Source organism: Neolamprologus multifasciatus, chromosome 13 (assembly GCF_963576455.1).
Source record: "Neolamprologus multifasciatus chromosome 13, fNeoMul1.2, whole genome shotgun sequence".
NCBI classification, from domain to species: Eukaryota; Metazoa; Chordata; class Actinopteri; order Cichliformes; family Cichlidae; genus Neolamprologus; species Neolamprologus multifasciatus.
This window is the reverse complement of record NC_140451.1, coordinates 25786140-25811411: the sequence shown is the minus strand read 5'-3', so window position 1 is coordinate 25811411 and position 25272 is coordinate 25786140. Positions and strand designations below refer to the sequence as shown.

The 25272-nt window shown below is 39.7% G+C and overlaps 2 protein-coding genes and 1 long non-coding RNA gene across 3 annotated transcripts in view; 2 read left to right on the top strand and 1 right to left on the bottom strand.

Moving 5' to 3' along the window:
- The window catches only part of LOC146505660 (cytochrome P450 3A40-like), a 54786-nt gene that overhangs the window by 20088 nt on the left and 9426 nt on the right, over positions 1-25272 (top strand). The window lies entirely within an intron of this gene.
- Positions 1330-25272, top strand: desi2 (desumoylating isopeptidase 2). The gene is made up of 5 exons (XM_085181735.1): positions 1330-1942; positions 14096-14168; positions 14400-14493; positions 16742-16883; positions 22209-25272. Exons 1-5 carry the CDS (start codon positions 1904-1906, stop codon positions 22482-22484), a joined length of 624 nt encoding a protein of 207 aa, XP_085037861.1. The 5' UTR covers positions 1330-1903; the 3' UTR covers positions 22485-25272.
- Positions 6476-14100, bottom strand: LOC146505662 (uncharacterized). Its single transcript, XR_014877417.1, has 2 exons — positions 12763-14100; positions 6476-12494 (listed from the first exon to the last, which is right to left on the bottom strand). It is a non-coding gene; the product is annotated as an uncharacterized LOC146505662 (long non-coding RNA).

Here is a 25272-nt window from a genome sequence, read left to right as displayed (position 1 = left end):
ATGAGGCTCAGGGCCTGGGCATGCTCCTAATGGGGTGGCGGATGGTCTTTTGAGGGATTTCCTCCCAGACCTGGACAAAAGCATCCGCCAACTCCTGGACAGTCTGTGGTGCAGCGTTGGTGGATGGAGCGAGACAAGATGTCCCAGATGTGCTCAATTAGATTTCAGGACTGGGGAATCTTGCAGGAACTGCTGATACACTCCAGCAACATGAGGTCTAGCATTGTCTTGTATTAGGAGGAACCCAGGGCCAACCACATCAGCATATGGTCTCACAAGGGGTCTGAGGATCTCATCTCGGTACCTAATGGCAGTCAGGCTACCTCTGGCAAGCACATGTGGCTGTGCAGCCCCCAAAGAAATGCCACCCCACACCATTACTGACCCACTGCCAAACCGGTCATGTTTGGCATGTTTGGAGGATGTTGCAGGCAGCAGTCTCCACGGCATCTCCAGACTGTCACGTCTGTCACATGTGCTCAGTGTCAACCTGCTTTCATCTGTGAAGAGCACAGTGCACTAGTGGCGAAGTTGCCAATCTTGGTGTTATCTGGCAAATGGCCAAACGTCCTGCACGATGTTGGGCTGTAAGCACAATCCCCACCTGTAGATGTCGGGCTCTCATGCCACCCTCATGGAGTCTGTTTCTGACCGTTTGAGCAGACACATGCACATTTATGGCCTGCTGGAGGTCATTTTGCAGGGCTCTGGCAGTGCTCCTCCTGTTCCTCCTTGCACAAAGGCGGAGGTAGCGGTCCTGCTGCTTGGTTGTTGCCCTCCTATGGCCTCCTCCACGTCTCCCGATGTACTGGCCTGTCTCCTCCATGCTCTGGACACTACGCTGACAGACACAAAAAAAATCTTCTTGCCACAACTTGCATTGATGTGCAATCCTGGATGAGCTGCACTACATGAGCAAATTGTGTGGGTTGTAGACTCCGTCTCATGCTACCACTAGAGTGAAATCACTGCCAGCATTCAAAAGTGACCAAAAACATCATCCAGAAAGCATAGGTATTGAGGTCTGTGGTCACCAACTGAAAAACCATTCTTTTATTGGGGATGTCTTGCTAATTGCCCATAATTTCCACCAGTTGTCTATTTCATTTTCACAACAGCATGTGAAATTGATTGTCAGTCAGTGTTGCTTCCTAAGTGGACAGTTTGATTTCACAGAAGTGCGAATGACTTGGAGTTACATTGTGTTGTTTAAGTGTTCCATTTATTTATTTATTTATTTATTTATTTGCTTGCAGTGTAGTTTGGTTGGGTTGGTTGGTTTTCTTTATGAACTACATCACCCATAATGCTCAGTGCGCTAAGGGAGCTTAATAGAGTGATGGGCTCATCGGTCTACTCCTCAACGTCGTCCAATTTCTCCCAGCAGTCGCGTCCTGCCTGCAGCTCCATTGCTACCGTTAGCTGGGGCTAATAAGGGAGTAGCAAGTCATTTTTTACACAGGGAATTTCCTTTTTGTGTACCTACATTATGTCATTTAACTAAGCAGTTTGTTTGGAAAAATGAATTTGACTTTTTTCCGCGGCACGGCGTCTTCTGGAAGAGAAAATTATCCCTGTAAAGTCAGTGTTTTTTCGCGGCAACCTCGGTAGCCGACCGGGTTTAGCAAGTCAATTTTGGTAACAGATAGATTCATCTGTCCGCCTCTGCTGCTGCTCTGTCGGGGGATATTTGGACAAAATCAGTCAGATGTTGGACGGTGAAAACATCATCGGAACATTTTTACACCGGGTTGCGAAGTTGAATTACCAAGGTGAACATCTTTCGAGAAAGAGCCAGCAATAATAATAAGAGGAGGAGAGCGAGAGTTTGGATCTCGCACCGAAGGAAGAGAACCCGGAGAGAAGAAGGGACGCTAGGGGAAGAAAATCCTGATGCCCAGTGATGGCAAACGAGCCGATTATCCTAAATGTCTATGATATGGTAAGTAGAAGCGGAAACGTGAACGTTTTCTTACTTACTTCTTAGATCAAGTGATAACAAATATGTTTGAGATGAGTATTATTTTGCCAGGACACAACGCTGAAGCGCGTTATAAAATGCGATTTTAATTCCTCGTTGGTTATCAGCACATGTACAATAATGGAAGAAAAACACTTAAAAGCATTTTCGCGTAATTACGAACCACTCTTCAATTCGGCATACTCACACAACACCAAAGCAATTTCCGTTTAATGCAGTTCCATCTTTAGTAATTAGTTTGCTTATCCCCCTTCAGTTGTTTTCTTGCAAAACACAGTGAGTGAGTCATGGTTGCAAGCGGTTGAACCAATTCATGTACGCTTTATTGTCGTATGATCCTTTTCGAAAGGTTTTTGTCTATTTGTATTAGATCCAACATTGTTTTAGTGTCTGTTCAGTGCAAACAAAATAAGCCGGTTTGCAAATGGCGACAGGAAAAGCAGTGTGAAAAGAATCAAGAACGAAAATTAAGCAACTTGAAACCCACAGCTGATTTGCTAGTCCATATATTAAATCTCCGTTCGTTCTGGCTATGTTTTATGTATCTTCCATGATAGGACTGCCAGAAAACTGGTCCACTGTGGACTACAGACAAAAAACAAAACAAAAAACTAGTAAAAGTTTAGGCTTTATGGGAAGTCACTATTTAACTAAACCTAGTTTTGCATCTTAAGGATTTCAGTTCACTCTTCAGTCGCATGGTAATTTCTACTGCATAGAACGTGCTATCGACTCTTTGTTATAGCATTAGTCTGAGGCTCGATAATTTGAGTCACTATGTTGTCACCATGCTGGGATGAGTCAGTGGGGATGGGTTCTGGAAATTGATGTATTGATGAATCATTGATTGATATGGCTTTAATATGGCTGAAGATTACATTTAAAGTGGGTCTTGCTTGAGGTTATAAAACAGATCGGGGTAGTGCTCTGGGACAGTGTGCATGAACTCCTGGCTGGAAAACCACAACATCCTTTGTATGTACACTTGGCTTTTGCTGCATTTAGATGGTGTTATGTCTTTGTGACATGTGCATCGTAAATCGTGACGGTCTTCCTTACTTGAACATGTTACTCCCTGGTAAAATATAAATGGCCTTTTTTAGGACTCGATTCTTTTCTTCTTGGTCCTGCTTTTGTTCTATTTATTGATGTCCCTCTGCAGCTGCTGGTCAATATATCTGCAGAGGTTTGGGGTCACATGGGTTGAAATGGATTAACACTGAAAGCCAGAGAGTCATTCAGTAGAAAGAGTAATGTGTTGCACGATTACAAATTATATACATTGGTATATATTCATTCCTTTCTTCCTTAGGTTCTTATTCTTTATTCCCCTTTTTCTCTCTTCATTACTTTCTTTCACTTTCTCTTGCTTTCCACATGACTTGCATTCTCTGTAAAGTCTGAAGAGCTTTTATTTCTGTCTTGCTTCCATTCATGTGAATAGCTGCAGGGGCTGTTGCTTTAAGCAGCTACTCATACACATCTAAAAGACACATGTGTAGGATTTTTAGAATATATTTGAGAATCAACAGTAGAGACGGAAGGACATATTTTGCATACAGAAGAAACTGTGTGTTTTGTTTTTTTTTTTGCTTCTGCCTAACGATCCGCTCTGAACCATGCATATTTGCAATGTTTGTGTGGAAACTGGTGCCGCGGCAAACATTCACACTGTGGCAGGAGTCCAGTCCTTCATTCCAGCACTTTTTAAAGGCTTCCTCTTTCTTTTAATCAGACAGTTCAGACCTAAGTACTGTAGGAGGGGTGACCTGCTAGTGGCATGATCACTAACTGGTGGGTACATTTTGCTGTCTGCTGGTTGTTAATTGGCTTCCTTTCCTTCACTTTTGACAGTTGACCTAAATAAAAAAATCAGTTTTGCTTTGTACATGCATTGACCCCCACGATGATAATAACAGTACAGCAAAACTAATGGTTTTGCACCTCGGTTTGAGTGTAAGTATACAGTACTGTGCAAAAGTTTTTGGCAGGTGTGAAAAAATGCTGTAAACAAAGAATGCTTTCAAAAACAGAAGTGCTAATCATTTATTTTCATCAAGCAACAAAATGGAGTGAATAAACAAAAGAGAAATCTGAATCAAATCAATATTTAGTGTGACCACCCTTTGCCTTCAAAACGGCATCAATTCTTCTAGGCACACTTGCACACAGTTTTTGAAGGAACTCGTCTGGTAGGTTGTTCCAAACATCTTGGAGAACTAACCACAGATCTTGTGTGGACGTAGGCTTCCTCACATCCTTTTGTCTCTTCATGTAATCTCAGACACACTCGACTTCCAGTACTTCTTGTTCTTCTTTACGTTGAAGCTAGTTCTTAATGACTTTGGCTGTATATTTGGGGTTGTTGTCCTGCTGCAGAATAAATTTGGGGCCAATCATATGCCTCTCTGATGGTATTGCGTGAATGATGAGTATCTTTCTATATTTCTCAGCATTGAGAACACCATTAATCCTGACCAAATCTCCAACTCCATTTGCAGAAATGCAGCCCCAAACATTCAAGGAACCTCCACCATGCTTCACTGTTGCCTGCACACACCCATTATGGCACCGCTTTCCAGCCCTTCGATGAACAAACTACCTTGTGCTACTGCCAAATATTTCAAATTTTGACTCATCAGCCCAGAGCACCTGCTGCCATTTTTCTGTACCCCAGTTTCTATGTTTTTGTGCATACTTGAGTCGCTTGGCCTCGTTTCCACATCGGAGGTATCGCTTTTTGGTTGCAGCTCTTCCATGAAGGCCACTTCTGGCTAGTCTTCTCCGGACAATAGCTGAGTGTACTTGGATCCCACTGGTTTCTGCCAGCTCTGAGCTGATGGCACTACTGGACATCTTCTGATTTTGAAAGGTAACAAGCTTGATGTTCTTTCATCTGCTACACTAAGTTTCCTTGGCCAACCACTGCGTCTACGATCCTCAGCGTTGCCAGTTTCTTTGTGCTTCTTCAAAAGAGCTTGAACAGAACATCTTGAAACCCCAGTCTGCTTTGAAATCTTTGTCTGGGAGAGACCTTACTGATGCAGTAAACTACCTTGTGCTCGTTGATGTGCTCAATCTTGCCATGAAATGAAACTCTTTCACAACCTCACCTTTGTAGCAGAGGCTGTTCCTCACCCAGTTTTAAGCCTCCGACACAGCTGCTTCTGTTTCAGTTAATGACTGTTTCAACCTACGTGCGACATTGATGATGATTATTAGCACCTGTTTGGTATAATTGGTTGATCATACCTCTGACTATGATCCTACAAAATCCCTGAATTTGTGCAAGTGTACCTATAGGAGTTGATGCTGGTAGTAACACCAAATATTGATTTTAAAAAAACAGATTAAAAAAATATATTATTTATATTTCTGGAACCATTCTTTGTCTACCACCATTTTTTCACACCTGCCTAAAACTGTGCATAATACTTCACTTGTATGGAGGTTCTGTGTAAATGTGTTTTGCATTCAAGGAAAAAACATCAATTTTGCTCTACTGCACCGTAGATCAATTCCAGTTAGTGTTGTTTGACTGATTTGCTTGGAGGCTGGTTGAGTCACTTGGTGAGGGACCATCAGCTTATAGATTGAGTCACTGTTACTAGGCCACCAGTAACAGGGTTTTCTTTTACTTGTGTTCTATGCATATTTTAGCCATTTATCAGTACCAAATACCAGTCCACATTGGAAAGGTACAAGTAGAAGTTATCTGTGGAGCTTTCTTCACTGATACCAGTCCAGCGTTTTTGGGTCACTATCAGACCAAATATCAGGTAGATATTACTGTATACCAGTGTACAGTAATTTAAAGATTTTCCCAAAGATTTTCCCCTTCTTTTTCTGTTTTTGTGCACATTTTACCTTTAAAACATAAATTATTATATTATAGTACGTAATAATCTAATAATCAAGCCCAGATGGGTGCATTTGTAAAGTTTGGAGAAAAGCAGACTATCTAAGCTAAGTGATTTAGCTTCATGCTTGCAAATGCATCGTAACTCCTAAATAAAAGTAGTGGCAGTGTATTTCCACAATAACTCTTTGAGCTGGAATAAAATGTTAATATTTTAGTTAAATAAAAAAATAAAAACTGGATTTCTATGAGGCTATCATTTTAGCTTACAAAATGTAATCTTGGATTTAAGGAAACTGGAGAAGAACAGAGCACTGATAGATGAGGACAAGCTTCTTTTACTAACTTGGACTAATGTTGTACTGTTTTTTCTGATGTTCCCAAAATTTCAGTTAGAATATTTTACCAACCAAAATATTCTTTAAGGACAAAAAAAAAAAGTCAAAACACACAGGACAGAAGAGATGGCTCTGTTGTTTTGCTCTTGTGAGTAGGGATGGGTATTGTTTAGGTTTTATCCGATACCAGTACCAAACCGGTACTTTTGAAATGGTGCCCGTGCTTAAACGGTGCTCGAACCGGTGCTTAAAGAATGAAGAACACAAACTTTGTCCAAAAACCTCTCGGCGTTTAGCTGTTTTTTTGGTAAAAAGATAACAATGTTAGCCTTTTCTGCAGCTATAGGGGATTTATGGTATCATTCTTGGCTGGAAGCAGTGCTTAATCAATGGGGGAAAAAAACACCAACTTTATTCAAAAACCTCTCATGTTTAACTGTTTCCCACTTTTTCTTTGGTCATTTTAGCCTTTTTGGCCAGGGTGAAGGGAGTATCTGCCATTAAACAAGAAGACAGCCGCATGTAACTACGACGGTGTTTGCTAGTTCACCTTACATGCGTTAATTTAATAACATGGTTAGCCTACTCAGCGTAAATTACACACGAACAACATTAAGCTACTGACCCAGAGAAGAACGGCTGCTGCTGCCATCATCATCCGTCATCATTTCTGCTACACTGGCAGGGCTAGAGGCCAGGACTCTACTCTTCGGGTTTTGGGGGGATGTTGCTAACTCTGGGACCGATAACAGGCACCACACCCGCAGTAGATGTGCTCGATGTGAGGTCTCGCAGCAAGCTATCAAATACGGTGAATTTCTCGGCTTTAAAGCACCGAAATGTGCGCTGCTTTTCGGTCTGGTTACTACCGTTTATGTCGGATACCGGTACCCATCCCTACTTTTGAGGCCACTTTACAACTGTAGAAATTCTAAAGGCTTCTCAGAAAATGTTATACTTCACCTCAGTAATAATGTCTGCATTCATTAAACCTTTACAACATTAAAATGTCAGTGGGACAACAAAACTGTTTCATTTTTTAAAGTTTTTAAACCCCCAAAGTGGTATCAGATTTTTTTTTTTTAACAAATGTTTGAACAGCAGTTGTAAATCAGGAAATATTTAGATGACTTTGATGATTATGTCACTTTAAACCAGTTTCCTAATTTATAGGTTGTTTCTTCTTAGTCATCCACCGGAGCAAACAGCTCTAATTTCCTGTGATTATGTTCTCATAGAAGTGAATAAGGAGGCTGTTTTGTCATGCAGTTTATTTGATGGTCTCAATGGGGCCTGTTTTATTGGGAGGTGTAAGCTTAGGGCTAACATTTAATGTAAAAGAAGGTGAGAAAACTGCAAAGATCAGATGATTGCAGAGGTCAAGACAGTTGGGTAACAACTCAGGATCCTTACCTCAATCTCAAGAGCATCACCATTTATGCAGTGTGTGTGAGTCTGCCTGCTCCGTTGTTCTTCTTGGAGCACAACTGTGAGCATCTACTCAAAAAGATTGATAACAAGTCCCCATCCCCATTGAGGATCGATAATGTCACGTGACTGTCAAGAGTGTATGTACAGACATGATTACAGGCGCCCCCTCAGCCCCAAACCACTGCTTTTTCCCAATTCCCATTCTGTCAGGTCCTCCCCACAGTCCTGCTCACATCTCAGCTAAGTGGATTTCCTGGACAGCTCTGAGTGGTTTAGTGCACTGCTCTAATGAGACAGCATTATCTGCACACCACCTGTCTGCCTGCCAGCCAGCACCACGGGTTTCTTTGTCTCAGAGCGTGTGAGAGGACATGTTAGGATATTAGGTTTAACTGTGTAATGTAGCCTGATACTCAGCCGAGCAGGCTATGTGTTGGCTGCAGTGTCTTTGTGTGGATCAATTAGGGACATGCAGCAGTCATGATTCCTCCTTTTCTTTTTTGCCACCTAGTTTACAAGGTAACGTGGCCCAAAACAAAAGAAGTTGGGACTGTACTGTGTTGCTACAACCACATAAATCTCTGCTAGTGGAATATAGTGCAGCATCTCTAATGGAAGAAATCTAAACCAATTAAAATAGTACTATAGCTTGGGTGTGTGGTCAAGGTTATCATTCATTAAACATTGCAATGATGGCAGCTTTCACCTCTGTTTTATTATGTAATTGTAGACAATCAGAGTTTGGAACCAGACCTAATTTACTGTACTTCTCAGTCTTTTTAATTAGAGCTAACAGCTGACATGAAACTGGAGATTTTATTTCCATAATAAACAGTCTCTTAATACAAGTTCCTCACATTTGATTCACTCACTCAGTATTCACTTTATTATATACAAACATAAAAACTAATACAATGCAATCTAAAGCTATCAGTAATGGAAACAGTATCTGAACTCTGAAATCCTTTGTGTGTAAGGCAAATGTCTTAACGCTACACCACAGGTTATGGGAATGTCAAAATTGCTCATTTGTGTTAAGAAAATCAACAGACAGCAGTACAAAGAGCTCACAGGAATCAGTAACTTGGAATCAGCAGTGATCTTTTTTTTTTTTTTTTTAATTAATCAATTGCCTAGTTCAGTGTAAACCTGCTGAGTGTTTAAAAAATAAATAAATAAAAATGTAACGCACTTTGCTTGGGAGATTTAAGATACTTGTGGGTAAAACTAGAACAAACTATTGTTGCAGATGAAGGTAAAATTCACCAGAACCCATCTTGTGGCTGGTAGTAGCTTCCTTCCATCGATTTCTGTTTTGAGCTTAGTTTCAGTCCGCTTGTTTCCGCTACACTTTCAAATCAGCGGTGTACATCTTAACTTAAAAACAGAAGGACACTACAGAGCAAACTACAGCAAGCATTCATCCACCTCTCTGTCTCCTGTTCCTTTCATTATCTGTCTTTTAATTCATTCATAAACACTCAGCCTGTTCTCTGCAGCACACAGGTTTTAACAAGCTTTGAAGTAATGAGGTCTGAGATAAGAGTCTTATTTCACCACCGACAGGGGCGAGGAGTAGCAGCGTAACAGACTATTTGTGTTTGTTACTCCTGTTAACGGAGTGGGAGACAGTCATTTTGCATTTCGATGCAGATTAGTTTTCTTAAAATAACTCCTATACACGTTCTACAAGGACATATTGGCACATGCTACACTGCCATTGGGTGTTAGTCCACCAACCTGTTGTTTATGTTTCGCCTTATATAAAGTCAGTTAAGGACGTTTTTTTTGGGGGGGGGGTGTCTGATTTTTAGCAGCTCAAATGCTGATGTGTGTTCAAGTTTTCTAGACTGGCTTCTGTCACCATTACTGTAACAGAAATGTAGAAAATGTTTTAAAAAGGAGCCAGCAGCCAAGGCTTCTTAGTCAGTGAGAACCAGCTGGTGCACACACAGATGGCTGCTGTTCCTGGGCTCAAAGAAACCACTCCAGAACTGATACAAACATGATTTCATATCCGTAGGAGATCAGCTGATGTGAGAAACTCTTTGGTGGGAAAAACCCCACCAGCAGTAATGTTAGGAAATGAAAAATTCGATGCTTTATTGTGTTAGTTTTTGGACTCAATGTTAGTCCTTTATTACTGACCTTTATCAAAATCAAAAAGGTTTCTATAGTGAGAGATACATCTGCAAGCTCTAAATGCACAAGCTGTAGCTGGACTCTGGTAAAATGGGGATATACAGTGGCATTTTTTGCTTCTTCAAACAAAACTACTGACAGACTCATGCTGTGGCTTTCTTTGTGCAACATTTGACCCATATATAGTTCAGGAAACAGAAACCCAGCAGCATGACAAGTTTGAAATGTGGGTTTGAAAAAACAAAAGTTGTGCCAAAGCCTCAGTAAATGTTGTATTTGATCAGAATGCAGATTCTGTTTTAAAGTCAGTTCCCTCAATAAAGTTTAAGGGTGTAAAATTGTGTTATATATATATATATATATATATGTGTGTGTGTGTGTATACAGTGGAACCCCGACTTACGAAATTAATTCGTTCCCGAGGGTCTTTCGTAAGTCAAAGCACCCATCGCGCCTTTTGAGTGAACGATAGGCTATAGGCTAATTGCTAACTGCAACAACAATATGTTGTTCAAGTGGAACAGCTAAGCGCAAGTACGAAAGCCAAGGGGGTTGTCACATTATTCGGAAGGCATTGTGGGCATTGTAGGCATTCTGGGCTCAGCCAATCAGAGCCAGCGGATTTCGTTATGCGGGCATTTTGCCGTAACACGAGCAGAGATATTGCCGTTAAGTGCCATCGTAACTTGAATTTTTCGTCAAATGGGGTATTCGTAAGTCGGGGTTCCACTGTATATTTTTTCCCACATATACTGTTACAATGGTGGGTGTGCATATTTAACATGGCTGGCTCTGTGCAAGTTATCCTATAAGTCTAAAGCTTAGGTTTCAGCTTGGTTTCATGCATTTGGATGCTCTTGGCTCTGTATGATGTCAGTGAGAGGATATCCTAGTATGGTCATCACAATCACAGAGCTCTGGCTGTGAACACGCAGCCCCAACCATCTGAATTCAAATAAGGAAAAATCAGATAGTGGATAAATCGTTTAAGGTGCACTGTAACTGTTTTAGATATTCTAGTAGAGTTGAAGAATACATCCAGTTTACTCCTAGTGCTTTTTTTCCATTCCCAAGACTGGAAAAACAGGGAGCATTGCATTCGGAAGGGCATCCAGCAGGTAGCATCCGCAAAGCCTTTGTGATCAGTTGGTGTTTAAACTGTTACATTCCACAGAGGTTATATTTTGCATTGCAGATGTGGCGGAGACCAGCAGCTCTGCCACAAGTGACTTTAAGCAGCTACATAATGTATTTGCATAATGACAGACAGGAAATGTGATAACTGTTTTAAATAGCATGCTGTCTTCTGTGATACCTGATAACTGTAGTTTGCATTGGAAGCTGTTTTTATGTCAAGAAGGAAAGCCTCTGTGTGTACACACTAATAAAATGTGTCTTTTTCACATAATTACGTTTTTTTTATTGTCACTCTGGTTAAACACATGTAATGCCTCAAATATGTAAGATGGAAAGCTCTAATATAATATACAAATCCAAATAATACTTAAAATCGATTTCAACAGATTCCTAATGTCAGAATTGATGTCTTTAAATGGTCAGCATAACACAGAGCTCAAAGAAACTGTAAAAAATCCAAGTGCTACATCTCAGACTCTACAGGCCTCAGTTAACTGTTAAAGGTCATGGCAGTACAGTTAGAAAAAAGACATGTATGGCTTTTTTGGAAGTGTTACCAGGAGCAAGCTGCCAAGCATGGTGTTACAGGGGTGATTATTTGGGCTTGTTTGGCAGCTGTAAGACCTGGGATTACGTCGACTATCAAAATCGTCGACTACCAATTTAATAGTTGACGCGTCGTTTGAAGCTTTGTAAGATCCCAAAACAGCAGGAATAAGTAGTAGGATTTAAGCGTGTAATAACGGACTGAAAAAGTAGATGGCAGCACTGCATGTACAAAGATGCCAGCTGCCCTTAAACCCCGAAGAAGAAGAAGCTGTGTCCCAGAATTCATAGCGCAGCCCAGCTAAGTTTCCAACAATGGCGGTCGCTAGTTAGTTTTAATATTACTCTTATTATTCTTTCTGGGTCACAAAATTAACGTATTAACGTAATAACATATTTTCAGGCGAGAATGTAGCTGTGTAAACTTCAAATATGTGCTCGGTTTATCAAAACACCACATATCTTCAAAAGCGCTCCGACGTTTTCAGATACGTCTGTTACCCACCAGCTCGATACCTAGCCCGGGTTTAAGACTCACTAGAGCCGGTGAGAACACCGGACTCCCAGCAAATCGTTTTCAAACCCACCGCCGTCTTTCGCTACTCAGGTTAAACATGATATATATATAAGTCACTTAAACATATTATTGTTTGGCTTTCAGTATTTTATTTGTTCCTGAGTAAATCGGTTTGGCTGAGATTAAAGTTATAGTTTTTACACAGCTGAATAAACGTCAAGCAGACAACTAATTATCAGAAATGTGAGATCAGAATCAGAATACTTTATTGATCCCTAGGGGAAATTATTTTGCTCGAGAATATACTCCGGTGTGTTGTTATATTTTAGATAGCAAGGAGCAGACGGCTGAGTTTATTAAACTTCACCGAAACAATCTGCAAATTTCATTAAAATTTAATAAACTATCATCTTGTCTTTATTTTAGCTGTAAGCTAATGATAGTTATATAAGAGCAGATGCACGCTAGTGCAATAAGCTGTACCTTGTATGTCCAATGGATGCATGATCTGATTAGTCGACTAGTCGCAAAAATAATTGGTGACTAGTTGACTGGCTGATTGGGACCCACACCCAGTTTCACACCTTGGCTCAGGCGATTAGAGGATCATCAGGGGGTCCTTTTGTCCCTCTGTGGGGGGGAAACTCCCACTAGGTTTATATCTGGGACTCTCCACCATTTGACCTTAGAACTGAAGAAGCTTCTCGGATGAGAGGTGAAACGTCTTCAAGCAACTTAAAGAAGTCCAGACGCTTTTCTTTGCAAGCTCCTTTGACTACAATGACCTGGATGACTGAGAACCTACACAGACATAGTTGACTATCAAAATAATCGTTTGTGGCGGCCCTACAACAGGACAACGATCCTAAACACAACAGCAAATCTGCAACATAATGGCTGAAAAAAAAGAATCAGAATTAGTTTTTTACATGACTGTGTAGGTGTATATTTTTTGTAGACTTTGTCTACAAAAACAAATTGTTTCAGATTTGCATGGTAAGAAATCTGTCACCTTTGTTACAGTGCACTGGCAGAAAGGAACTGCTCTTGGTAAACTTGGCATGTTTTAATCATGCTGATCAGCACTTGATTTGGTTTGAAGAAACGTCAACAGCATTAAACTTTAAAATTGATCAGGTCCAAGAGAATAATCAATTAACTGATGACGTGGCACAGTGAAGCAGTAGAAAGCTGTTTGAGGTATGAACAAATATTAGATTTAGAGATTATTATTCAGCTTCCTGAGATGCTTCACCAACACTCTTCTCTGCTCCATCTTTTGTGATAAAATAATGTTTTTGAGTGAAAATTCTGCCTAGCAACAGTCTGCCCAATCACCTTGTAGACACAATGTTTAGCAGACATACTACAGAAAAGATGGATAGTAGTTTCAAAGATTAGTGCAGCAGTTATTGATTTATTTCTGTGCAGCTTGACTGTCATTGTCTGCACGTAAAGAAATCTTGTGTAAGCATCAAGGATAACATCTGCACTGTGGTCATAAATTCCCACAAAAAAGTCTGTAAATGTGTTTTGTAGCTGAATTTGATTATTCTGATATGAAGACTGGATAAATGCCAAGGTACAATAGGACAATGACAATTCAGTAATAAGGTTTGCATAGCTGCAGGATGTCAAACATATTGCCTTTTCAGCTGCCATCTGTCGGTTTATTGCAGTGGAGGCTACATTTTGAAGGAATTTCCCGTCTTTCAGAGGTCAAAAAATTGAACTATCACTTGTAGTTATGCAATGATTCACTGTCTGTCTGTAACAGCAAGGATTTAGAGATGCCCTGGAGCTGTCTGTGCATACTCCTCATTCCTTCTTTCTACCTCAGTGAGGGGGAGGTCTTGTCTTCTTCCTGAAGAATATCCATATAAATTTGAAATTACATTGTTTTAACACATATTTTTTAATATTGCTGTTGTTGCTGTTTCTTTCACTTTACTATGACATGTTTACATTTTGAACGGTTTAACAAGAAAAGCTTTCATGTTGGGAAATTGTGATGGATTGTTTTCGTTGACATTTTGTAGACTAAAAAATTAAATATATTAAATCAATAGGTGTAGAAAACATGCATTATTATTTTACTGTAATTTAACAAACGTGTTATTCTGTGTTTCTCCTTCTGCCTTCAGTACTGGATCAATGAGTTCACCAGCTCTCTGGGCATCGGAGTCTTTCACTCAGGGATTGAGATCTATGGAAGAGGTAAGGTTGCCCAGAAATAAGACTCCGCCTACATCAAATCATTTGCCTAAGGATAGTGTTACAGAGAGGATGCTTAAGCTTAAGCTCAGGATATATATACACACCACTGTTTTCCCTTCCGAGCATGTCTAAACATACTTATATATAGTATATATATATAAAACTGTATGTTATCTGCTAATGGCTTTTGTTACATCAGCAGCTCAAATTTGTGTGTTCTTGTGTGTTTAGAGTTTGCCTATGGCGGACACCCGTACCCATTCTCAGGGATCTTTGAGATTACACCAGGTGATGCAACTGAGCTTGGTGAGACCTTTAAGTTCAAGTAAGTGTGGGATAATTGGTGTTTATATGAGACATACAAGTACAGATATGCATGTGTTCTGTTTTGCTAAATATCTTTCGCAACAGCCTAGGCAGCTCGCAACATGCTTGATGGAGTTTTTACGGTGAAAGAGTTGGCCTGTTTAATGTAGAATGTTAATCAAATGGCGAGTCAGTCAGGTTACCGCTCAGAAGTTTGTTAGTCTATTAGCTATTAAACTCAGTAGTGACGAGAGGACAGTCGTTCACGCTCCAAGGGCTGGGCAGTAAAATAATGGCAATGAGGAATGTATCATAAATCTATTTGGGTCCACCCTTATCTGTGCAGTTACCTCAGTAGGTTGAAGCAACACAGGATCTTTGGAAAAATTAGTAACTGCAAGGGTTGCCAGCTGGCACACAAGGGAGAGGAAGTTATTGGGAATCTGTAGAAATGGTTCTAAACATGGAAAAATAGAAAATCTGTGCTGCAAGATGTTCCAGCAACCCACAACAACAAAGACAAACACAGCCATCCTTTTGTTCCTATGGGGCTGAACTTCAAGGCACACCTGAGACCACTTTGAAGTTTATGCTAGAACATTTTCTAGTTAAGAGTGCCAGGTTCTGCCCCAAAGGCATGATGCAGCCACCTATTTTATATGCATCTATCTAAACAGCTATTAGAAGTCACTTAACATTACTTTCTTGGTGTAGGATTTAATAACCATTAACAGCCTTTTAGGTTGTTTGCTGTGCAAGGACAATCTCAGTTAAGTCCATTCTGCTCATTAGATGCCCGATTGTTCATGTCATTCTTCCACAATAAGATTATGTGTAGAGCAGAGTGATTAATTCGGAAAGTCAGACAATGTGTCAAATGTCTTTTGACTACTGACAGTAGTTTGGTTTAGATGGAGATGCTGGTAGGTTCTGGGTAGCGCATACAGTACGCGTGTATAGTGACTGTTTTGGTCAATCAGCCATTGGCCAAGTTAGAAAGCACTGATTTGTTCCCTAGATAAGTTAGAGATTCATGTGCATGTTCTTTATACCCATTTGATCAGTTGGTCAGCTGTTAGTTGAGCTGTTTAATGAATTTGGGTATTTCCCCTACAGTAAAGCGAGCTCCTGTACATGATGTGTCAAACATTTTAATGCCTTTTTGTAACAGTTCATGGCCTATGTCTTAGTCAAAGACTGAATAAAACAGAAGATTGAGATTTGAAAAAAGCTCAATTTATCTTGAACTGAAACTGCAAGTTTTCTCTTTTACTTTATTTTGAGGAGCGAGCTGAAGCTGAAAAAGTAACACTGCAGTTCCTCTTATGGTCACTCAACAAAAAAAAATTATTACTGCTGGAAAGTTGGACATTTTTCTTTCATGTACTTTTCAAGTATAGTCTAACAATTTGAGTTTTGCAAATACACTGCAAACCAGTGCAGCTTTTTACCATATTACCAGCTGTCTTTTAAAAGCTGTTTTTGTAGTGGACGGCAGCAAATTGATTTGTTTTTGTTCTTTTTCCATCCTGCAAAAGATCAACATGATGCTCTTTAGGAATGTGGAATCCAAATGTACAAAACACGACAATTGATTTCAGCAAATCAGTTCAGTATGTTTGTGTGCTTGTCTACTCAGACCTACTCTGCTGCTGAGTATTACTTCTGCTCTAGTTGATTTGCCCTGTGGCTTTAGACAGACTCCGCCTGTCACACGCACACACACACAGTAACTGTCTCCAAGCAGGCCACTAGACCAAATATGGATCATCTGTGACAAATGCCTGCTTATTATCCACAAAGCTGAGGCCTATCCCAGTGAATAAAGCACTCTCTCATACTAAAATCATAATAATTTCATTTCATTTTAATTTCATTTGATGTTAAAGCCAAAAACTCAGATCACGTTTAAAATGTTCTCAAAGTTAACTACTTATTTTTTGGCTGAATGGCAAATCACAAAAAATATGTCAATGTTTTCTTCAAAAAATGTGCAACATGGTTGTACCGGATAGAATGTTTAAAAAAAATCAGTGTTTTTTAAATGCACACAGTGTTGAACATTTTTCACTATTTTATCTGCTGTCAGACAGCTTTTTCCAACACAAAGTGGAATAGTCACCCTCAGCCAGACTCCACTGACAGAAACAGTAAAGAATATATCAGTAAATGAAAATGGTAAAAAGTAGAATTGGATTAGAAACATTTCTTTCCAAGAAGATGCTCTTTCAGTAACATCAGTACCTTCTGCCTGTTTGTCTCTGCAGAGAAGCTATTGTCCTGGGAAGCACAGACTTCACAGAAGAAGATGTGGAGCGGATCGTGGAAGAGATGGGGAAGGAGTACAAAGGCAACGCCTACCACCTCATGCACAAGAACTGCAACCACTTCTCCTCAGCACTGTCGGAGGTGGGTTAAAAAACACACATCATTTCATTGCACATTACTCTGAGCTGCGCTGAGTTTAAAAGCCAAGTCCTATGGTGATTTCGCACCTATAGTTTGTTTACTGTGGTTGAAATCAGTTGATGAGTTTGTAAACTTGTAGCTTTCCCCATTATTTGGTTTGTTTTCACACAGAGAAACATCCAAGTAAACGCCAAGCGAACCAAAATGCATCACTCAAAAAACCATGTGAGACTGTTCGCTCATTGGTCAGATGTGTGTGTGGGGCGGGAGCAACAACAGTAAATACAGGAAGAAGGTGCTGTGTAAGAACAGCGTGTGTGTGTGTGTGTGTGTGTGTACCCGTGCACGTTGTTTCAATCAGCTTATCCTGGTGTGACTAATGAGCAGGGAGTTTTCCAGTTAGCATCTAATGCTGAGTTGGGGATTAGGACACTGATACGAGCCCAGACATGCAGAGCCAGCTGGCAAACGCACACACACAAACACGTAGAAACACAGACAATTAATAAAAGACACATCCTTACAACATACCATGGTATTTTCTAAACCTTAAATGCAGACAGTACTTTACATCAGTGCAATACAATAAAATTCGGACATGTACATGGAAATAAAATCAAGCACACGTGCAGGTTTACCATTGAGAGTCATCCATCTTCCATCTCAGGATTTGATTTTTTTTTTTATGCTTACTCTAACCGCATTACCTTGAGAGGCTGACGCAAAGCGACAGAGTAAAAAATGGCAGGACACATTGATTGTTGTTGCAGGAATGCAGGATGCTTGAAAGATCAAGCATAAAAATTAAATCTTCAGAAAGAATGTTTGATGTGTTCGACTTAGATGTCAGATTTCTTTTTGAAAAATCAATACTGTCCTCCCTGCAGACCACTGAACTCTAACAGTAGATCAGTAGAAATTCCTAATAACCTTTCAGTATATTGTAGTCCTAGTAGTCTGACAGAAAACTAGATCTATAAACCTTTACTTGCCTCTGTTTTATAAAATGTTGGCCACAATGTGGGGCTCTAGCCAATTGGAAGACTGTTTGTTTCAAAGAAAGGTTGTTACTCGAAACACGGTGTGCGCGGAAAGTTCCTTCACATTGTGAGATGATAAGCACATTTAAAGCATTTGCATATTGCTGAAGAGTTCAAAGAGATATTTAATACTGTAGTATTTAAATATGTAGCTGTTTGGTTGTGTTGATAGATTTACCATAAAAGCATGTGACAAGTTTATCCTTCAGCTAACCATAGCCAAATGCTCATGATTGTGGGAGTGGATTATCTTTAAGTACCATATGCAGTGCATGCGTATAACTGTGTTTGGCTTTGCAAGACTTTTGCCAGCTTTAAATCGATGGTTCTGTCTTGTTATGTAGCCAGACCTAATGTATGATAAGAATCATTAAACAGGAATTTCAAAGTTACAGTCATGCCTGACTTATTTCTCATTTAAAATCGATTTCTCATGAACCAGCGGACCACAGGGAGCACTTCTGCTCTTTTTAGGTCATCTGTAGAAATCCCATCCTTTAGCATGCTTGCGATTTCACCACAGATGCTAAACTTGCACAGAGTGTAAAATTGACTGTCTCAGACTTTTGAAAACTAAGCTGCAACCAGCTGGTTCCAATTAAATAATGATGAATGTCCAAGGGCAAAGATGAAGCCAAACCAGAGGCATGTTCATCATTTATTTTTTATATTTATTTATTTATTTGTTTGTAAGATGTCCCATCCTGTAACTTCATCCTCTACCTGAAAATAAAAAATCAGGTTGAAGGATCACCTTTTTGACACATTGGAGGTCTAGCTCTTGTGACAGAGAGATAAGTGCATTGAATACAAAAATATAAAAATAAATATAGGAGTACAGTGGTCCCTTGTTTATCGCGTCCTAAAAATAATCCGTGATAGGTGAAATCCGCGAAGTTGCCAACTTTATTTTTTACAATTATTATCGATGTTTTAAGGCTGTAAAACCCCTCACTACACACTTTATACACTTTTCTCACACAGGCATGAATATGTTCACACTTTTCTCTCTTGTTTAAACACTCTAAAAGTTCAAACCTTCATAGAAAAATAAGTTCAGTATTATAGAATGAAACCAAAGGCTCCCGCGGGTGTCTTTGACGGTGCAAAACGTTTTGTCAACATTGTTGTGTTTGTTGGGGAGAAAACTTACAAACATACAGTGCAGCACTTCAGAGTCACACTGCTAGCGATCGAAGATTTATGTAAATTTGACAAGCTGAAGGCATTCTGTACTGTACAGAAGGCACAGGGGCGAGATTGATTGACAGTGATCTACAGCTAATCAGGACGCAGTGCGCTGTAAAAAAAAAAAAAAAAAAACTTGCAAAATTGCACACAAAAATCTGCAAAACAGTGAGGACCACTGTATAGGAATTAATTGTAAATGAGGAAACAAGGAATACCTACACAGACTTTCAGTGTACATAAAACTGCTTTATCATCTAAAATCCCAAACAGACTAGTAGCATCTGTCTCTCAGTCAACATCTAAACTGGATAAAATGAAAGAATATTTATTTTCATTGAGGCTTTCTTAGTCAAATAAAATTGTGCTAACAATCTGTATGGATGAGCTGCTCGGCTGGGAAAGAGTAGCAGCAGTGCTTGTGGTGCACATACACATAGTGTCAAATACGTGGCATAGAAAAATGTTTCTGTTGCTGATGTTTCCAACCCATTTCAAGTAATCCTGTTATAGAGATTACACTTTGGACCACTTTGCCCTTCCTGCCGTGACTCCTTTTAATAGCACGTGCAGGCATTGATAAAGGAATTGATAAGCTCAGACACACATGAGCTTAAGTGGCACAATGTTCAGCATCTGTTAGAAAAGACCGTTTTATACTGGATGAATATTGCCTATTGTTGATCTGAAGGCTTATTTTATTATTGCAAAGGAATATTTCATGACAGTAGTGTGAATTGCTACAGTTTATTATATATCAGTCACATGTCAGCCAAACACTAAAGAGATGATATTTAAGGATTAGATGCTTCTTTTGGTGAATGTAGGCCACCTCCTTTTTTTCTGCAAGGAGCAGTCCTTGCTGAGTCTCTGAAGAAGTGGAAGAACCTCATCACTGGAGCCTAAACAAGCTATGCAATCTAGTATCATCAGCAAAAATCAGCCACTTTGTAAGACTTTTTTTGTAGATAAAAGCAAACCCACTGTCTCTGTCTCCTTACACGTCTGTAAAAGCAGCTCGTCAGCAGCTTCAATAAATGTTCTGATCAAAGCATAATTAAGCCCTTTCACTGGGAAAACACTTTGAGTTTCTTGGAAGCCACTTTTCCCATTATGCTGTAATAACCTCTAATAGCGCTGAGTAATCATAATTAGCCCTAACATAGACTGTGTCTGCCTGTGCAAGCATGTTAGTTGTTAAGGAAGATTGTGAGAGAGAAATGTCAACCACAGACTGAAAAAGGTCCAACTAGACGCACTCAAACTGTTACAGTAGGTTGAGAAATCGCTAGCACAGAGTCATATTACAGATTTATTTATGGCATAGAAAGTCAGGAAATCTGATTCAGTTTCCTGGAAGTTCAAGACACAAGCAGGATGTAGTTTCTGGTTATGCAGTCATTGTTTCAGATTCATTTCCTCCACAGCATTCTCACAACACTGACAAGTTCTCTTATGGAGAACAAACTAACCAGGAAGTGACAGAAATGACTTATTGAATATCATTTAATACTTATTACTGCTCTTTATCTCCCTCAGTGTTGGCATAGTCAGTTATTTTATATAAGCTCTAGCACTTCACTTGCCTACTGACACAACTCACTGGTGATATGGAAATTCAGAAAATAATATAATATGTGGAAGTAAACTTTGCAACTTTTTATTTGTTACTCTCTCTACGCAGCTCTTTTTCCGCCGCTGAAACAAAAGCCCTACATAATCCTGCCAGTCAAAATTTTGACTTGACTTGCAATTTCAACTTATTCTTTTCAATTTCCAGTTATTTTACCAGAAGTTTAAGTTTATAAGTTGACATTTTTAGATACTTAACTCAAATTTTAAGATGATCTAAATGATAACATCTAGATTCTCGATAACATCCTGAAATTTTGACTTAAGGATGGAAAAAATGTGTTTTTCAGTGGCAGAAGCTCCCATACTTCCCTCTCAAGGTATTTTCCTGTTAAAAGGACTTGGGAGCATTATTCCATCATTCGTCTTTTCTCTCTCATTCGGTTCGTTCTTTGCTCTATAATGTAAAGCTATTCGAGTCAGATTTTGTTTTGAACTGGGGCTTCATACATAAGTTGAATTTAAGTAAACCTTAGATTTTTCTGACAGTCTAGTAACTAATGATTTGTATTGGTATTGTATTGCCCAGCAATCCCCAACCCCCGGGCCATGGACCGGTAGTGGGCCGCAAGAGTTGAGCAGGTGTGAAATGTATGGTTTTCGGGATAATAGGATAATTTTTTTATCGGTGTTATCTTTAACGTGATTTCCCTGGGTCTTTTCATGTTGTGTTATGAATAAATCTTTTTTTGGTACCGGTACTGGTTTTATTTTGTTGTGTTTATCCGCAACACCTTAAAGGCTGGTCCATGAAAATATTGTCAGACATAAACCGGTCCGTGGCGCAAAAAAGGTTAGGGACCAGTGGTATTGACTACTAATTAAAATACACCAGTTATGGTCAGTTATTTGTAGTCTTAGATATAAAAATAGTAGGGTTGCATGACTCGCAGATCAGTTTAACCCTCGTTTGTCATGTACTGGGTCTTTGTGCAGATCCTCAGTTCATCTTCTGTCTGAGAGGAGTCATTGTAGTTCCCTTCCACCTCCCTTTAAGCAAACTTTATTCTGTCCCTAACAAAAAAAAAAGACTTGAATAGTAGGTTGATAGAGCGTTTGTCTCTGAAATGACTTCTTTGATTTAATTTTATTGTACTTTGTATCATTTGCCGTTGTGGCTGTATTGCATGGCTTGATCCATCAGGACTGAGGTTTGAAGTTCTTTAGTAGCTGGAGTAACAAGTGTTTTGTTAAAGTACAGATATGACGTTGCAAAAAGGGGTCTGCGCTGTTTTTGTGTGAATATAGTTCATTACGTACCACAAACCTGCAAACCATAACATACATGTAAATGATAGGCACTAAACACGACTGATAACTTTTTTCCCTTGATTTTGACGACTTGCATGGAGTTGAAAAATGTAATATTATTCATTCACATAAAAAAGAATATACATTTGCTTTAAGGAGTCACTTCTTGTGTACTGAACTTACTAAAACGTTCCCTTCCTGTCTTTCTTCTCAGATCCTGTGTGGCAGGGAGATCCCTCGCTGGGTCAATCGCCTGGCCTACTTCAGCTCCTGCGTGCCATTCCTCCAGAGCTGCCTGCCCAAAGAGTGGCTGACCCCAGCTGCCTTACAGTCCAGTGTGAGCCAGGAGCTCCACGGAGGCGAACTGGAGGAGGCAGAGGATGCCGCCGCCACAGCCTCCCTGGCCTCCATGTCACCCTGCTCACCTTCTTCGTCCTCCAGCCCATCCTCCTCCTTGCCTCGTCACTCTCGCCACCAGCCCCGCAGGTAGAGGCTGCATGGCATGCTGAGAAACTGGGGGCTGGACTTGTTACATTGGCAGCCAGGTAACAGAAAACCTGCTGCAGTTGATGGATCTATCTACAGCCAAAGGTCCTGTCAGACTTATCCTCGCACATGGTGGGGTGTCAGCCAAACACTTGAAGAAATCCTGAGCAGTGAAATGTTTTTTTCCCTGCCGAAGAAAGGAGCTCTTATTGCTGACAAAGACGGGAAACCTGTGGTCATCGCTCTCATCAATCTGAGATTTTAACTTTTTCACATCGAATATGTTTTCGTTATTTTACCTGCCAAATTCCTTCATGTGTTTACCAGCCACATCCAAACTATACCAGTGCTTTATTTATCAGTGGTGTTGATCCTCACCAAAAGGGTATGATTTAGGTTTGTTAAGGCTTATGGCTGTGTTAAAAATGTCAGAGGACTGCTACAAGAATTAAAAGTGCTGGATGCTCTGCCTTATACTTTTAAGTACAGCAGGTCTGTGAGGGGATTTTATTGTCTTGAGCGACCTCCTAGTTATTGGTGGTTTTAAATGTCCAGGAGCTGAGCGCTGATATCATTTGATCTGTGGCTGGTAAATGTTTCCACTGCCGCCTGCTGTATTTCAGATCTGGTCTGGGACAGGTGGCTGCTACAATCTTGAAAGTAACAGGTGGATTTTGGGAATTCTTACCCTTTGCCTCAAATTGCTGGATCCTCTGCCTTTTTTATTTTTTATTACAGCAGGCTGTAGGTTTGTAAACAGCCTAAACCAGAATTACAATCAGCTGCATAGACAAGAACAAACAGATCCAGAAACACTGTCAATCCATAAGACTTTCTTAGCTTCACAGAGACCCCCGCCTTTCTTCTATGATGTCAGATCCTCCCTCCCATCCTTAATAACCTCACATGCTTTGATTAAAGCAAACTAATGAAGTGGATTTACTTAATAATTATGAAGTAGCAACAAGTATTTCACCACCAATAATGTAAAATGTTTCTAAATCATTTCGTAGTTAGGTTCTAGTGAAGGGGGGGATTGATTTAAGATGGGAAACATTTCTTTCTCAGTAGCAGCTGCCAAGGTGCCTTAGAGCACCCACAAGTGTTCTGTTGGTCAACTGTAGAAGACTGGTTGTGCTGGAAATCTCCCAGTAGTTTAAAAGCATAAATCAAAATGTTTTATCCGAAAAAATCGAGGTCCACGCTCACACTTAGGACACAATGTCAGTCTGTAATGTATAAAAATGTGTCTGAAGAAGAAGCGAAGGCAGACGAGCTCTTCTTTAACTGACCTCTCTTCAGCCTGCACTTCTCACAGTCTCTTTCCTCACACTGTGTCCAGTTAGGAGCGACACAACGTGGTGCCGTTTTGAAACATCGCTGCACAGTTTAGTTAAGTTTGATTATCGGAAGGTTATTGGTGGGGAAAACCTCATGATTTACTCAGACAAATATATATCCTGTTAACAAGAAGACATATGCTGCATATTGTGTATTGTCCCAAACAAGAGCCATGGATGTTCTGAAAACATGTTATGAAGACTATCTTGGATACCTTTTTTTTCCCTTTTTTTTTTTTTTTTAAATCCTTATAGTATTTCTACAAAATAAAGACTCTGGCCTTTTTGTCTGTTTTGCCCTTAAACTCAGGACTCTAAAAGGCTTTGTAACATATGATCGTTTAAACTTTTTTATCCCACATGCTCATTTGCGTCGTCGCTGTTGCTTTTCTAATGCAGTTGTCACTCCATAGAGCTTTTCGGCAGTACAGTTTTCTACTCTTCGCTCAGATTTAAAGAAAACGCTTTTGTTTACATCCTGTATGCTTGTTTACAAGCCTGCACACTTTTTCTTTTCTTCTCCTGTCTGAGCATGAATGTAGGAGCGTGTGCCCCCACTTATAGTATAAGCGGTTTCAACGAGCTACCAACTGGGCCAAATTTACCACACATCTCTCACACACTGCAAAGAAATATCAATCTTAACAAATGTAGCACTGTTTTCAGGGTGTATTTACAAATGCGTCTGCATCTTTAAGAGATTAGTTGTATTCTTTTTGTGCTCACGCTAATTTTTAGCAACATTTTGTGGCAGTGTCAACCATCGGGTAAAAATGTTGTTTTCGGGACTTTCTAACAAAACTGAAGCAGTTTTACAGGAATCATGTAAAAGACACAAAAACCAGCATATTTTATCTGATTTGAAGTGAAAGGATTTAATTTTTAAAAGTTATTTTCATGTTTCACTAAATAAACTTTATAATGCACACTCACACGTACTGTTGTTGACGACGCCCTCTGCTGGCTGTTATTTGTACTGTTACTGAGGTTTCCTGTAACCTTCATAGCTTCAGGTGGTTTTCAGCTGTGATACAATCATCTGTCTGTTGACAAATACACAATAAATCATTAAACACTAATCATCAACAAGCTTAGTTATTACTTTACTTGTGATTGCCAAATTTAAGGTATAGTAAATTAAAATGACCAAAGATGGCTGTAACGTCACTTCTTCTTCTTCTTTTGTTTCTTTTTACGTTGGCAGCCTATGAATTGTAATCACCCTCATTCCTTGTGTGCATTTATCTTCTCAGAGGAGTAAATATCCTTTAAAGTGATAACTTGTGAGATTTTGCGCCACCTTTGTGAGCTATGAATGCAGATCGGGAAACCTCAATCATTCAAAACACAGAAAAACTGACTTCAGCCGTTTCACAGTGAACTTGCAGAGACTTTAGATGGAGCCGAACACATTTGTATCTGTTGGAAAGTTATTAAAGAAAATATACAATC